The sequence below is a fragment of the Crotalus tigris genome, unplaced genomic scaffold (assembly GCF_016545835.1).
Source record: "Crotalus tigris isolate CLP2741 ecotype Arizona unplaced genomic scaffold, ASM1654583v1 scf7180000017549.6302385, whole genome shotgun sequence".
In the NCBI taxonomy this organism is placed as follows: Eukaryota; Metazoa; Chordata; class Lepidosauria; order Squamata; family Viperidae; genus Crotalus; species Crotalus tigris.
This window is the reverse complement of record NW_024096467.1, coordinates 454,838-472,431: the sequence shown is the minus strand read 5'-3', so window position 1 is coordinate 472,431 and position 17,594 is coordinate 454,838. Positions and strand designations below refer to the sequence as shown.

At 35.1% G+C, this 17,594-nt stretch overlaps 1 protein-coding gene across 13 annotated transcripts in view; it reads right to left on the bottom strand.

Annotated features, from left to right (window-relative positions):
• The window catches only part of PLXNB2 (plexin B2), a 404,398-nt gene that overhangs the window by 36,161 nt on the left and 350,643 nt on the right, over nt 1-17,594 (bottom strand). For all 13 annotated transcript variants that reach the window (XM_039338498.1, XM_039338541.1, XM_039338548.1 and 10 more), the window contains 7 exons: nt 14,115-14,251; nt 11,436-11,606; nt 9,957-10,092; nt 7,669-7,884; nt 6,766-6,942; nt 5,214-5,350; nt 4,099-4,199 (listed from right to left, as the gene is read on the bottom strand). In XM_039338498.1, coding sequence (XP_039194432.1) covers nt 4,099-4,199; nt 5,214-5,350; nt 6,766-6,942; nt 7,669-7,884; nt 9,957-10,092; nt 11,436-11,606; nt 14,115-14,251 — 1,075 coding nt within the window. The remainder of the gene's footprint in view (nt 1-4,098; nt 4,200-5,213; nt 5,351-6,765; nt 6,943-7,668; nt 7,885-9,956; nt 10,093-11,435; nt 11,607-14,114; nt 14,252-17,594) is intronic.

The window sequence follows — 17,594 nt, the reverse complement described above, 5'->3', positions numbered from 1 at the left end:
CTGCATTGCTGTTGTTTGGCTTTGCGTTCGTGGTCGTGCCTCATCTTCATGGTGGGTGTCAGTTTGCTTCATGTATGGATTGAAGGAGTTTAAAGTGGCTAATGATGCAGCTGTGGTCTGGCTTCTGGTTTGTGGTCGTGCCTCATCATCGGTTGGGTTTGGGTCTGTTTTTTGCGTGGATATGTGGTGGTGACATCCTGTGTGGTTTTCGTGAGTGTGGGTCTGGTGTCATTTTTTGTGTTAAGGACTCATTTGTCAATAAGGGCAGGTTTCCAAATGGCTGGTAGGCGGGAGTTATCATCTTGTTTATTCATGCTGTTGGCGTTTTCATGTGTGGGCATTTTCTATCTCGATGGCTTCTCTGATTATTCTGTTATTAAAGTGTTCAGTTTTGGTGATAGTTCTGGTATTTTTAAAGTCAATTTCATGTCCTGTGGCTTTAAGGTGTTGGACCAGGGAAGAAGTTGGTTCTTCTTTTTTGACTGAGTTCTTATGTTCTTCAATGTGTGCACTTATTCTTCTGTTGGGTTGTCCAATGTATGTGGTGGGACAAGCGGTGCATGGGATTTCATATACTCCTTGATTTTCTAACTCAATTTTGTCTTTGGGGTTTCTTAGGATGGTGGATATTTTTCTGTTTGTGCAGAATGCTGTCTTGATGTTGTGTTTGTTGAGGATCTTGCTGATTCTGTCTGTGGTGCCTTTTATGTATGGGAGACACTTCCAATTTGACGTGGGAGAAAAACCCGAATAACCAAAGACAATACAAACACCCGTGAAAACCTCAGAAAACATATATCAATAAAATATAGAAAAAATGAACACCAGGACAAAAGTAAAACAAACCTGTTTAATACAAACAAGTTTGTAAATAAAAGAGTTACCAAGCTTTCATCAGCCCAACTGCCGACGTCATCAGGGTTGGAATGCTAGGTGATTAGGTAACTTGCCTATATAGCTACCTGTCTCTGCGCCCGGCTTCTCGAGCGCGTAATCGTAATTAGTTGTATTAATCTGCAACGTGCTAAATTGATTCACATGCGACAGCCTGTTGATGGACCCGGTGGTTATGCCCAGATCCTCTATTACTTTTCTAGTGCATGTACGAGTGCCTGGGGGATGTCTGTCAAGCTGTCTCTGCCCCCTATCTCTCCCCCCCTCTCTCATTTTGGAGCGATCTCTCAATCTGCATTTCAAATGCACTATAGGCGTTTAATACATATATTAAATAGTCCTTATCTTACAACATAATTGGGACCAGAACTTCTGTTGCTAATCAAGGTGGTTAAGTGAATTACACCTAATTTTAAAATGATTTTTTGCCACAGTTATTAAATGAATCATTGCAATTGTTAAGTTTATTATGCAGCCATTAAGTGAATCTGGCTTCTGCCATTGACTTTGCTTATCAGAAACTGGCTGGGAAGGTCGCAAATGGCAATCACATGATTCTAGTCTTTCAATTACTATAAATACCTGCCAGTTGCCACATGCCCAAATTTTGATCATGTCATCTGGTTGGAAGTCACATTTTTTCAGTGCCATTGTAACTTCAAATGGTCACTAAATGAATGGTTGTAAGTTGAGAACTTTGTGCATATGTATTTATTTACATACATACATGCACATCATATACATACATTTATATTTATATTTATATATAGAGAGAGGAAAAATCTAACATTATGAGAAACCAAGGAAAACCTCTTGGCTTTTCTATAACAAGCACACACAGGGGGCTATACAATATAGTGATTATAAAGAAAAACGTCTCCCTTAAGAATTGTGATGTGTGTCTCAAATACTATTTATTGTAAATATTAGTTTTGACCTATTATAGGAAAAGAAGAAATTAGAATCCAAGGGTGAATTCTCTTTCCTTTTTTTTTCACAAGTAAACATACTTTTCTCTGAAATATTGCAGATAACTGAAAGCATGTAAGACAAAAAAAGTCTAGCTCAGTGTTTCTCAATCTTGACAATTTTAAGGCATGTGGACTTCAACTCCCAGAATTCCACAGCCAGCACTGCTGGCTGTGGAATTCTGGGAGTTGAAGTCCACATACCTTAAAATTGTCAAGGTTGAGAAACACTGCAAGCTGCATGGGTGCTGTTTCCATAATTCTGTTATATTAATAAATGTTAATTTTAGTATAAATTTTATGTATGTTAGAGGTCTAAGACTGATATTTATGATTTAACAAAGATCAGAGAAAACACATTAGGTCCATCCAATTTCCTTTAAATTTGACATAGGGGATAATTACTTTGTCCACTTATATAGAAGATGTCTGCATTGCTAACAAGATCTCCAAGTTAATTAATCTAATAACCTGCTATCTCAGAAATTTCTGTTGACTATAGCAGTTAAAAAAATAAGAATTTGACTGCTCAGTGAGCAATTTAGCATCTGTAAAAGATTCTAAGATTCCTGGCTAGTAGCACTTCAAATGTAGTTATCTATTAACAAAGAACTAGATAGTAGAACTGAATAATCAGTGGAAACAAAAAAAATGAAAGAAGAAAAGTAATTTCAAGGCAAAGAGCAGAAACTAGACAGAATTAGCAAGGATTAAAGGCAATATATTGGCATGCTGTCTGTGTTAGGCAAAACACAGTTAGGCACCTTATGCTAAACAAAAAACTGACTTCAGTGTAATACACAACATGAGTTTTGGCTCTACTTGTGTAATAAATCAAACTGGGATTTGGTACTTACACACTGCTTCTATCTAGGCCAGCCTCCAAATGACTGAGGGCTATTCTTGGAAGCCAAAAATGATCTTATGGCCTATGACAATTTAATGGCTTTAGGTAAGCTGAAGTCATTGCTAAGGGTGCAGCACAGTGTCAAATTAAATCAACAGTATGATTTCCTCAAACTCATAAACATGAGTTTGAACTATCAGCAAAGAACCAGCATATGAATATCATAGATGGTATCCATGAGTCAAAGAGGTGAGAATTTCTTGCCTGTTTCAAAATATGCCAGCTTGAATGTATAATGAGCATAATAGATTCAAGACAGATGTGTACATCTTGGAATTCCAGAACTGTGAAATCAGTATGTCTAAAATTCTTACAAAATGAAGCTTTCAGATAAGTCACTTCCAGATTGTGGAGTGTTAAATTGACATGAACACCATATGCCTAAAAGTGACCCAGGCTGCATTCCTTAAATCTTGTTGAAAACTGGATTGATAACATATTTCTATTTTGACTGCTATCTTAGATATATGAATAGGATTTTATTAACATAAGATACAATATATTGAGTAAAGAGATGCTTCTTTCATAACAGCTTGTCATTGCTGCCTCCTGGGATATGTTTTCAGTGTTCCAGTCTATTAAATGCCTTAGTATTTCCTGATCATTTTCCATGTAAGTACTAACCAAAAATAATTTCTATTATTGGTTCTATTTTATCAGATTTTTTCTGCAGTCCAAAATTCCAATAAACTTCTACAAATTAAATTATATTTGGAACCCTCTCTATCCAGCTGAGAAGTTAGTTGTGAAGCTGGTCAGCCTTGTCTGGCCTCAAAAGGCTAAGCAGGTACAGACTTTGTTAGTACTTACATGGAAAATGACTAGGAAATACTATGGCAGTTAATAGACTGGAAAAAAATCCCAGAAGGCAGCAATGACAAACCTTCATTGTTGCAACGAAACCTACTTGGATGAGTCCATGAATCACTAGTAACTGGACTTGTTTCTACAGAGATTTTACTTTTTCTCCTTTAGACAACAGGAGCATAACTTTCAAATATCAATCCATTTTCTGTTGAAATAAAAACTGATTTACTATGTCCTAAGAGAAACATCTTGAGGATTTTATTATCAATGATTTAGTTCCTGATATGTACTATTTTATTTCTACTTCAAAACACAGTTAATGTTTAAAAACACATTATCTTTTTATGGATCGCTTTTGGATCATTTGCCAGACGAGTAAGCCATACTTAATTTAACGTAGTAATCAAATATGTTTTTGCTTCCTGCAGGTTCTCTAAAGACAGTTTAAAGCAGACAGTAGTAGACATTCAATACATCTTGTGAATTCTCTGGAGACCCTAAGAAATCCAGCATCCGTCACACCTGTAAATTCCTTTTTGCACCGATCTCTGACGCTTTCTTCCAAGCCTTCAAGTTGTGATTTAATTTTTTCGTATTCTCGTTCTGCTTGTTGGCTTTTTCGTCTATAAGGAATAAAGAAGAAGTTCAGAAAAGTTACAAAGTGTAAAAATAAATCATTTTACAAGAGTAAAGGTATCTTTAGAAGTACATTTTATCTTAAGCTATAAAATAAATGCATAGAATATAAAGTATGCAAGTGTTTAATATTATATTTATTCAAAAGTACATTATTGTTTGAGTTATAATCATTTCTAACTTTTATCAAACTTGTTTATGAATTTAATCTATATTCAGTGATATTTTAACCAATATGTATTTTAACAACCAGATTAATTTGACTTTTTAATACATAGACATATGAAAATATCATTTCATGCTTTCATCTTTTTCCCCCTAAATATATATTTTTTTCTACGAATCTATCAAGACCAGAGAGAAAATAATACAATTTTTAGCACATGGATGTTAAAAATTGTGATATGGAAAAGACACTTTGGAAGTAATCCATGGAGTATGTGTGTGTACACTGAAATCATGAAAATGTCTGCACTATGATTAATATGCAAGAATTGTGATGCCTAAAATATTTTTTATTCATTGAAATAAACATTATCAAGGAACAAAAATTAATACAGATGTTTTTAGCAAAACTCCCTGAGAACAGGAGTGGATGAATCCAATACCGTAACTATAGAATTCACATATATCTTCCAAGTAATATGTTGTACATTTTCTTTTATGGATAGTTCCTTGCAGGAAAAAACCAAAGCCTGCCTTTCATTATTTTTAGTATGATGTGAATGAAAACAAGCTGCCTTGCAAAGATATATAACAAGAGGTTATCTTGCTTCCTCCCACACAATTTATTATGATATGGTCAGAAAATGGTCAGTTAAGAAAAGCTCCCATATCTATTCTGGATTGTCCCTTAAATCCTTAGAGTAAATTTTGTAGCTGCCGTGAGGAGTTTGGGGAAGAAAGAAAGCCTTGTCTGCTTAGATTCTTCCCACATTTTTCTCAGAAAATCAGTTTTGCCTTTATTATTTGCACAACAGCTGATGACAATAAAAACTTACCTGTAGCAAATGACTGAGATGATGATAATGGCCACCATGGGGATAATTACCAATGTCAAGATCAGACTCAGTGGCACATCACTGACTTGAGCATACTCCACTCTTCCTAGGACCCATTCTTTGAAGCCAAATTTTACCTAGGGAAATAATTGCAATTCTTAAAAACAGATTTTGCTAAGCATTCAATGCTTAGTTATATGCCAGTCTGGCAATTTAAAAGAATCAAAATAAGAGAAGCTCATTGGTGTATGCAATTCATATTCCAGATGTATTGGGATTAAATCTTCAGAATCACCAGCCAGTGTAGGCAACAGTTTTGGAGAAATGGCCCCAACATAACTGAAATGCACCAGTTTTGGCAAGATAATCTGGAAAACCCACATGTGGCAATAATTACTGAAACAGAATATGACCCATACATAAGAAATATAGAAACACATGTTGAATTTAGTTCAAATCATAATGGTTTTTTAAATGATAATAATGCCCACTGTTAGCAACAAACGGACATTTCAATCCAACTTTCAGCTCTTTCAGGGCACTTAAAACAGTTTCCATTTAAAACAAGAATAAACAAGAACATTAAATCAATTAACAACGTCAAAGAGAGAATTTAAACAGATCTGTTTAGATTTACCAAAACTACTAGGAGCAAATTGCAAATGAAGCAGTATGAAAGTTTTATGAGCAAATGAATTAAAAATGATGGACCATTTAAGACTGTGACAAATTTTAAATATATCCTAAACTAGAAAAGCAAAAAATATGAGAATAACTTTTGAAAGTGGACTACCAGAATGAGCAGATTATGAGACAATGGTCATGTCCATATAAATGGCATTTGGTGGGCAAGTTCACATAGAGAAAATGGTCCCCCAGAAGGTTAACTGGATAATCCAATGTATAAAAGACAATAATAACAAAAGACTAAACAATATTTGGTGCTAAACATGATTTGTTGAACATAGCAAACTGGACTAATTATCACATGCATTAAGCAGAAACTGTAGTTTATAAATCACAATGGCAGCATACAGTACTAACATTGAACAGATCATCCTATGCTTAATGCTATGAATGAATCCAGACAGACTGTTGCACTCTCAAATTTAAATTTTATTATGGTCACCATTTGTCAGCTTGGCTTGACATGAATTGTCCAGATGAGATGCCTGCTAAATTCACACTTTGCTATGTGATTGAAGAGTCCTAGGATGCCATTCTGTTTCACTGAGGCAAATGTTAATGTTAATGAATACAAGCCAAAATCTTAGCCTATAGAAACCTTGCCCAAATTAAAATCCTCCAGAATTCTGAGTCATCATGAACTTGCTGATTGGGAATCTGAAAATCTGTAAATCTCAATTGTAGGAGGTTTAGGCAAAGAAAGGCAATTGTTTCCTTGTATTTTGTTGAAAATAGGTAATAGCAAATGTAATTAGGATTCTTGTTGAATAAACTTTAAGAGAAAGTCAAAATTATTCATAATTGCAAGTTTTTGTATTAAATTTCTATATCATATTGCTAAAAAATATAGAAAAATGTGACCTACGATGAATTCTGGAAGGTTGTTGACTGTATCCCTTTTTTGCCTCCGCTTGGGTAGAGGTTGATCTTCAGGTGGTTCACAATATAAATCTTTTTCAGTTAGAGTTGTTATGTTGCAGGGTTCTTCTCCTACAAATGCACGAGCCTCATCGATTGTCATAGCTTTGTTCAGATTACTACCCTAGATAGAAAAATTAAACCAGCCACTTTAGCTATTTGCTAATTTAAATATTTTTAAAGTAGGGTTTATTGGTGCAAGGAGCAAGAGAAAAGAAACATTTCAAGATCAAAACATGTCTATCATAAAGACAAGGGCTAAGTTTATTAAGTCAAGATACTCAATGCAGTTGATATACTAGGGCAGTGATGGCGAACCTTTTAGAGACCGAGTGCCCAAACTGCAACCCAAAACCCACTTATATAGCGTCGGGTGCCAGGTGGGCATGGGCCATTGGGTGGGCGTGGTTGCAGTGGTAACGGCAAACTGGGTGGAACTAAAAAGTTCAGTCAATCTATTCCAACTTTGTGAGATCTTTTTTTTCCCGTGAGGTTGAAATTGATTGATTGATTGAACCTTTTTTTTTTTTGCACACAGTGGCAAAGGCCTAAAATGAAAAGGTTTTATAAAACCCAGCTGAAGGCCTAGGACTGGGGTGACAGCTCGTGTGCCCACAGAGACGGCTCTGTGTGCCACCTGTGGCAAGCGTGCCATAGTTTCGCACCACAGTACTAGGGTCTGTGACTAAGCTTGATCTTGTTTATAAACTATTGTTTGCTTACTCAGCTATTCTTGTAAGACCAGGAAATTATCAAAAAGTATCAGGATAAATTTATTGAAAAAATCCTAGATCATAATAGAAAAATCAAGCACATAACGTAAAAATCAATAATTTCCTAATAGATTTACCTTTGCATGAATAAGTTTGTTGACTTGTTTTTTGACTCCATCAGTAAAGTTTTCAAAAGTTGGATCAGCAACATACTGAAAGTCTTGACGCTCCACCACATGACCATCCATTTTAATAAGTATAAAAATTTGATAATGTTCTGGATCCTCTAGTACTGGTGGAGATAAGAAGACTAATGCAGTATCATTGATTTTTGAGATGGTCTTTCCTTCAAACTAAAGAAAAACAAAAGGAAAAGAATATTGCCCGTTACTATTTACAAATTATATATTTTTTATCTGAAAAGGAAATCAGTACTATAAGCCATCAAACAATCTCATAAATTTTAGTGTATTTTTATTGTAGTTTTTAAAAGTCTGCAATATCTGCAGGTGTTTTACAGTAGCTGAAAAATGCATGTCATGATGAAAAAAGAATTACAATTGGTATAATTTTCACCGCCTTATACAGAGTGAATGTTTGAATTTTAGAAATGATTTTTGATAAGATATTCCTACTAAATCAATGTTTTTTTGGACTGAATATCTACTTGGACTAAATATCTACTAATAGCTAAATATCTTTAAGATGTGATAAAATGTAATTCCTTAAAAGTTTATTTAGGAAAAAAAATTATCCTCAAAACTGCAACATAAATATATTATCATGAATTTTATAAAATGGTTGAAACATTAGGACATACAATTTCAATTATTTTTCTATTCTCAATATCATTTTAATATATGTTATTTGTAATCTTTCAATTACTTGGTTGTTTTATTTTGGTTGCTTTCAACAGGGCTCCAGCTGATTGGTGCTTTCGGAAGCAGTGTGGAGCTGGAGGTGAACTAGAAAAAAAGGTGGGGGGGAGGAGAGGAGAGGATATAAAAGGAGGTGTTTTTGGCGGGGAAAGGGGAAAAAAAAGACAACAGGGAAAGAGAAGGGGACAGAGAAGAAGGAAGAAGCTGTGTAATCAGCACTGATGAAATGAAAAGCCAGGAAACGAGTATGTTGGAAAGGAGGTGGATTTATTTCGGAAGCCAGTGGGTTCTTGTCCAGCTGGCAGCTTGAATGGATTACCATAAGGATTTTTATACAGTTTTCACAGCATTTTGTAATTCAGAGGCTCGGATTGTGTGCTTTGGTTATTGGAATATCTTAGTCTGTTTCACAAAGGCTAGCAATGAGTCCAAAGTGTTGACTTCCATAGGTTTAATTCCTTTAAACAAATGTAATTGGTTTTACCCCCTTATCTTGAGTCTGTCTATGGCTTTTAGCAAGTCTTCTTTGTAGGTAAACAGGCTTAATTTAAGGTTATCGCTTTTCACAATTGCCGAGCCTTTGCTACATTGTTTAAACTGAGACACACCTGAGGCTGCTTAAAGGGGAAAAAAAACCTCCTGGAGTTTAGTGTTTCTTTATTCTGGGAGGCTTTTGTGAGCCTTTCTTGCTTTGTGCTTGATTCCTGTGTCTTTAAGGATAGAGGGAAGGGACTGGGGGAAGTGCATTCTTACTACACTGTGGAAGGAGAGCTCAGAAGGCAGAGAGGAAGAAGAGGAGAGGGAGAGAGGAAGAAGGACCTACCAGCTAGCTCAGAGGTCTACAAATTTAGCAACTTTAAGACCTGTGGACTTCAACTCCCAGAATTCCTCAATCAGCCATGATAGCTGAGGAATTCTGTGAGTTGAAGTCTACAAGTCTTAAAAGTACCAAGTTTGAAGACCCCTGAGCTAGCTGGTAGTGGTGCATATTAATAAACATGGATAAATTCATCATACATTTGTCAATGGAAAGGCAAAGTGATTCAGCAAAGGAACAGCCACCAAAGAACTTAAAACAGTACTTTTTCACTTTTTTCTACAGTTTGTAATATTTTATTAGATTATAGAATAAAATACAAAAATATAAAAGCAAATAGTAGGATACAGTGGGGAGGAAAAGGAGGAAAAAAGTGAGGGGGAGAAGGGAATAAAAACAGACTTCCTCTGTTGCAGTAGAAGGAAGCATTAACATTGAACCTCAACTTTTTACTTTTCTATAATATTATTAACTAGCCATTTCTATAACAACAAATGAATCTAATCAGTAAAACCCAAAATCCCTCCCTTTTTTTAGTCATCAAGTTTTTGACATCTTGCTAAGCACTGGTGGTACTCAAATATTTTCATGTCCTAAAAGTGTCACAATCTGTGAAAAGATTAAAAAGCCCTGCTGTAAAGCACTACTGAGCAGTATACCAGTCGTAAGTGCTGTTGCTATTGCCTAACCCATAGCTAGACTGTATTTTGAAACAAAGGGTACGTAATACCTTTTGATGCCTCTCTGTTTGTCTCCTCCTCCTTCTCCTTGATGATATATCTGTAAAAGGCTTGAATTTAACTTCCACAGAGAATTTCTGAATGATATCAAACCCAGCACCAAGTACAGTAATATTTCGTCCTCCACTAAAATACATAAAATTAGAAATCACATGTTTTCTGATTTTAGACAGATATTTGAAAATGCCTACCTTGCTTTTATTCTAAACTGAATCTTGTTTGTAGATAACAGAAGAGAATCATTAAATGTAGTCTTAGTTTTTAGGTATGTTATTTTATCACACATCTTTCTTTTAAAAAATATCTGTACCATCAAAGAGAATTAATGATGACATTGCTTTTTCTTGTGACAGAAACTCAATAACATTACTAAAAAATAAATTATGACTGTTTCCCCCCCACATATGATATCATAACCTGGTTTATTAGGTTTAATAGTTTAACAGTTTACTAAGTTTAATATCACCACTGCTAAAACAAGCAGAGATTCCTTCAAGAAACTAAAAAGCTATAGCTATAAATGCATGGTGTAGAGTTCAACTGATTGGAAAGACACTAGAATGACATATTAACTATGGTTTGTGTCCCTGCTTCTCAGTTGCTCTTGGTCTGCATAGCGTTGTTTTGTTTTTATTATATTATCCAGCAACAATCCTGAGTTATCACTAATCAGAAAAATAAACTCGAAACTGTGAAGCAGAAAATTTAAAACAGCCATGTAAACCTTATGGACAAGTTATATTTCTTAAATAAATTAAGAAATTTATTTTTGATTTTCACACATAGTTCTGTGTTTGGTCTCCAGATATAACATAAAAATTCAAGAACACTGTTTCTCAACTTTAGCAACTGTAAAATGTGTGGACTTGAACTCCCAGAATTCCCCATGCTAGCTGAGGAATTCTGGGAGTTGAAATCCACACGTTTTAGAATTGCCAATGCTGAGGAGCACTGCACTAGCCTGAAGTGTTATCTAGCATAAACAGAATTGAACCCTATAGGCCAGTGTTTCTCAACCTTGACAATTTTAAGGCATGTGGACTTCAACTCCCAGAATTCCACAGCCAGCAATGCTGGCTGTGGAATTCTGGGAGTTCAAGTCCACATGCCTTAAAATTGTCAAGGTTGAGAAACACTGCTATAGGCCAATGTTTAACACAGTTTAAACAGCTTCCTATATTAAAGATCACGTTGAATGTTTTCCTTTAATTTTGTAAATCAATAATTTAAATTTTTTTAGATGAAATAAGCAGTCACACAAGCGCCTGATAATTTTTTCATTAATTCTTAAATGGATGAAAACATTTACCTTACCTGAAGTTGATGACTTTTATTTTAGAAGAAAGATGCAATTATGTTACATTTATTATGACTGCCAAGACCTAAAGTAGTAGTTATCTAATAATTACACTGGGGGAAAAAATCTCATTAAACCTGAACAAATCTTTATAACAGAACCATTTTATTACCTCCGAATGCTGACTTCAGGGGTGATCTTGCTAACGGTAGGATTTTCACTGTAGGTAAATTGTACATTCTGTATTTCTTTTTTGGTATTTCCGTGCTGTAAAGTTACAGAAACAGGTAGCTTCTTGTTGCTTGGTCCAGTAATACAAACGATTTCTTGCCCAAATGTGATACTATTTAAGAGTAGGGCAAAGGGGAAAAAAATAATCAAACAACTTATTTTATCAAGTTTATTAAGACATCACTATTTCGAATTTCACATCTAGATAAAGGAAAGGAGGAGTTTCAAAAAGAAAGAGTGAATTAGGAAAATCAGTTGCCTGAGAAACCACCTTCACCACCCAAACAGGTGTCCTATTGTGGGGGAAGAGAACACAGCAGTACTCTACAATTTGGCTTTCCGGATATTTGATTCAGTCCAATGTAGCCTGGGATTTAGCTTTACTATTAGATTATAATAATTTTGCTCAGTGTGATAGGGAGAGGATTTCAAAAATGCTTCTTTTTTAGTTAGGAAAAAATATTACCAATTAAGAACGGGTGAGCATTAATGATGTGTGCAAGTTTCTGCTCTGGCTTTTGCATATCTAAATCATCTTTCTTAGAAATGCCTAAAGAAGTGACTTATGATTCTACTATCAGCACGTTGTTCAATAATACTGGGATATCTTTTTTTTTTTTTAAAGAAAATGCCAGTATCATAGATAGAAGTTATTTCAACATAAATAAAGGCCAGTTTCAGCATGGCCTTTTCTATGGTTTCATTCATTCATTCATTCATAAATTCATTCATTCATTCATTATACCATTTCAATCTTCTCTCTTCCAATTGAGATGCTTGAGAATTGCCCTAACTATGGTCCTTTAAGTGTTTCATGGGAAGTTGTCTTTTTTATACTACATCTATAATATATTACACTACATCATACTGTATAACACTACTTAGCCAATGTGACCTAATGTCTTTTCTGCATGGAAAAATAAATTTAAAAACACCCACAGAATATTATTTCCTTTTACGTTCGAACTGACCAGCCACATTGTCGAGAAAAAGCCAGCTCACAAGTTGTAAAGTCTCATTTAAGACATCAGTATAACAGAATATATACACAACGTTTACTGACATTTTCTCCTCCATGGAAATATTACGTAAGTATGTGTGTGCATAATATATATTATACATAATCTTTATGATAGCATTTAAAGTTATATTTCCAAATTTAATCATTTCTATAGTTCTTTTGATTTTAATGTTGCAACATGGTGTGCAAGTCTTCAATGCCAGCATTAACATCTGCTAACATAACCCATGCTGTGTTCAATTATAGTTTTTGAGGGTGTTCAAATACTGCAACAATATTAGCACTCCAATTATGTGCCTTTCAGAAAAAAATACTAGACTGAGAGCGTACAGGCCTTCCTAAAATCAAGCATGTAATTGCAAGGTGATATCAAGATTACCATCTAAGAAGTACAAAGTAGAAGAACTTAAAATGAACCTAAACTGTTCCTGAATCACCCAGATGGAATACAAATATGATAAATAGATAAAGCTTGATTCACTCATATTGCAAATATTCCTTAATTAAGGCTGAAGCACATGATTAATTACCACATTACTTGAGCAATACAAACCAACTAATTTTCAATGAAGGGCAATTCAAGTATTCCACAGGCTGAGCATGACATATTAACCAAAGCAATTCTGTTCCCCTCCATCAAACTGGACTCTCTGAAGTGGATAATACCAATTTATTACTGAACTCTTCCAGACAACCCAAAATACCTCAAATTGTTGTACTGTTGAAAGTTATGTAGATAATATATTTTCCACCTTTAATTCACAAAGCAGTGATAAATATCACCCCTGTTTATCACCTATTAGAAATAATTAGCTGTAACTTCCATCTTTTAACCCTGTGTATTCACCTTACTGTCAAATGGCTTTGCTATGACTCATCACCACTGCCATTTTTTCAGAGTCCCACACTATAAAAATGAGGCACTTTAAAACTATTTTGTTTTTGATTTTGCTCTTGCCTGGAAAATTATAGATTCAATGGTGGACCTATAAGCAACTAGAAAAACAGCGTGCCTATATATAAAGAGGCATTTTGATCTGTTACTCTTAATTAATGGCATTATCAAAGGAATTAAAATGTTATCATGATCTAAATCTTGCCCCTTCTATATATGCAACAACCCAAAGGGTAAGGCAAGGATCATGACGCCACACCATATTTTGACATTTTCTACTCTGGATGCCATTTCTTTGAAGGTGCTATACTCCTATTCCTTTTCATGTTGGCTCTTTAATTAACACAGGAAAACCTCACTTAACAATGGTAATTTATTTCAGGTTGCTGTGATGGCTGCAATTACATTAAGTTGGTATTTTTTAGATTTGGAACGTTTTGTTCACATGCCTAGTTCACTTACATCAATGGCTAGTAGTTAGACATGCTAGGAGTGTAGTTCCTAATCCTGTGTTAATGCTGAATAGAATAATATTGAAAAACAAACACCATACAATTAAAGAATTAATAACATGTTGTTATCAAGATAACCAATTGTTCTACTGACAGAATGTAGGTTGGAATACATGATACAAATGGCTCAACAGTATATAAGGCAGTAGGTGGGCTGGGATATTAAGAACAGGTCATGGATCTTATACTTACACTCTGCAGGGTTCTTCATCAAGGTAAACACTAACATCTTCAATAGAACCTGTGGCTAAGTTTGTGCCACTGATAGTTAGAACTGTTCCTCCAGCTTGGGGACCTCTCAGAGGATTTATTCCTGTAGGTATAGGATCCTGTAATGTAGAAAGTCATAGAATAGTTAAATTCTGGACATCTTTTAACAATGCATTTTCCAAACATTGTAATAATACATTTTAAGGGTGCAAAAACAACTCAGGGGAAAAAAAATAAAGTCTATTATAAACAACTCTTCTCAGTGTTAAACTATTATAAGCTGCTACTGACAATAATATAGTGGATAAGCTGCCTATTCAGTTTTTAAAAATTTCTTTTAGAGCATACTTTTCATAATGCTTCTTGCAGCACATTCTTGGATATAATCACATCAGTGGCATGAACAGCAAAACCCATTATTTGAAAGGAACTGTGAAAGCAGCAGATAATTTTTTCATGTGTAATAAGGAAACCCTGCCCACCTATCTCAAATCAGAACATTTGCTGATCTAGAAAGCAGCATTTAGGTGTGCACCTTAAAAGCAAGCCTGCACAGCATAACGTGTGACTTCCTGAACCAGATATAGCCTCTCCCCAGCTTGATAAAAACTTCCTGCTGAGAAATGCAGTGCAAAACTAATTATTTCCTAAACAAATAATGAGGTTCTGTGACCTTGCTGAATTTGTTGTAAGCTGATCTACAAACAGTTTTTTAAAAAACTGAAACCTACACATCTCCCGTGTCTGAATGAAAACATCTTGGCCAAAATATCACTGATAAGTTTGCTGCCCTCAGAAAGAAACAGCAAGGATAGTTTTTTTTCTGGTGATCCTTTGAAATTTTATACTTTTGATATTTTAGGGCACAACAGAAATATAATAAGGCTCAAATTCCCAGGATTTTACAGGTATATGAAAGTCTTTCCATGACACAGTAGGAGAATGTATAATCATTAAAATTTAGACCACTGGCAGCTCCAGGCAGCAACCGATGTTAACAGGAGCAGGTCACATTAAGTGCATTGGTAGTCCAAATGTAAGAAAATTAGGGAAAGCACCACTGACATCAACAGCTTTCCAGTCTGTGAAAGGCTTGCAAGTGAAGTCAAAATAATGCAACCAGACAAGGTGTCCCTGGTCACAGCTTCCATCTGTTGGACAGAAGCAATGCATCCAGCGGAACCTCCAAGTTATAAACCTGCTCCTTCTGAAGAAGTAAGACCTCATCTAGAATAGAAATTGTTGGCAGATGTGAGCCAGATCAACCCATTACACAACTAGCTTCTCTACCTTGCACGAATTTAATGTGAGTTTATTTTAATCCATCTAGTCCCTCAGGACTTCTGTATTCTGGTTAAAACCTCAGCAACGTCTCTGGTTTAGTCTGAGATGACAGTCTTTAAGTCTCATCAAGATTGTGATAGATGACCTTGCCTAGCAATTTTGGGCAGTTACTGTGAGATAAATGGCCAAAAGAGACATGGATCTTGCCCATGGTTAGAGATTTCATATTATAGAGAGCCCTATCTACAGTATTTCCAAGAAACAGAAATCACTTTAAAGATTCTGCCAAAGTGGCATTTATACCCGAGCAAAGGCATTTTATCTTTTATATGGTATATTATAAAAATTAGGGTTTGGATCCCAAATGTTTAGTTAGTGATCTTATATAACTTCACACAGGAATGTTAAAAATTGGTATGATACAAGCCAGTTTTAGCTCTATGAAGAGATGAAACCAAGAACATTCCCAGTACCTGAAAACATACAATTTTGTTTCAGGTTTTGCTTTTGTATAGTTATAATTAAAAAGCTCAGTTAGGTAATAGGACATGGTTGACTTTGACTGGTTAAAATGGGTTAAACCCGTTTTAGTACAAGGAAGGGAACTAGACTGGGAAGACAAAAAGCATTCAGAAGAAATCAGAAAAACACCAGGTAGTCCTCAACTTAACAGCCATGTGTTTAGTGACTATTCACAGTTATGACAGCACTAAAAAGTGATTTACAACTGGTCCTCACACGTATAACCATAGCAGTCACATGATCAAAATTTGGGTATTTGGCAAATAGCATGTCTTTATAATGGTTGCAGCATCCTGGAGACAACAAGATCACCATTTGTGATCTTCCCAGCTGGTTTCCAACAAGCAAAATCAATGGCAAGCCAAATTTGTTGAATGATGATCTGATTCACTTAGTAAGTACACTGATTCACTTAACAACTGTGGCAAAAAAGGCTATAAAATCAGGCACAATGCACTCAACATCCACCTTACTTAGCAATGGAAATTCTGATCCCAATTGTAGTTGTAACTCAAGGGCTACCTGTATTAGGTTGTAGTTTGTTTTTTTTAAAAAAATCCCAATTATTTAATAGCAAAATACTTTAAGCATTTTCTTCCGAAGTATGCTGGTTTAAATATTGGGAATGTTTCTACTATATTTTGTTTAAAAACCAACATATCAATATGCTAAAATGCACAAAAAAGAGATGACTCCATAAAAACATAATATTTAAATTTGGTCTATTATGGGTACCTGTTATCTCTGATTGCTCAATTAATTGTCTCCACCCCCCCATCATGAATCTTCTCTTTTGTAAAGGAATAAACTTCTTACATGATAATAATGTCAATTAAGCTTCAAAACAGGCATACCCACTTATGGACTGCTTCAACTCAGGAACTCTGCAAATGAAAGCTTAGTAATAGATGGTTTAGATGGATTTTTCTTAACAAAACTTAATGGCCTGGGCCTGATTTTACAAGGCATAAAACAAGTTTTGTAGGGCTAGACTTGGTATTTATCAGCAGTTTGAGTATATTCATTATACACAGTGAAACCAAGTGCAACTGCCTATTGCTCTCTTACATAAATAGATATTACAAGTAGCCCTAGCTACAGAAACCTTAATGACTGCACAAAAAGATATTCTTATGAAACATGCCTTGGGAGCTTTATAGCATAGCAATTTATTGCCACATGTTTATTTCCTCTTAATTTAGAACTGAAATTGGCTGTTGAAACCTAGGCCCTTTATTGCAACTCTGCTGTAAAATTGCAGAGCTGAGAACAGGGAAGGATATGTGGGGAGACAAGAAGTGAATGGGGCCAGGACAAAATGGAATTTGATTTTAAATTCACTTAAATTAATTGAATATTGTCAATGTCACTTCTGAATTATTCTGTCATGATAAAAAAAAATGCAATAAGGTAGCAATTTTGGGAAGTGCTGGGGAAAAGACAGGCAGCTCTGTATTCTTAGCCTGAAAATATTTAACAGTAAAACAAATTGGGGGATGAGATCCATGTAAAAAGGGAGGTATTTAGAGGAGAGGATATGGATTGATGGCTGGGATTTACAGCCTAGACGAGTATAACTGACTCCTACTGATTCACAACAGCTGATGATATGGCTATGGTGGTCTGGTTTTTGTCTAAGGCAGACTTAAAGTAGGT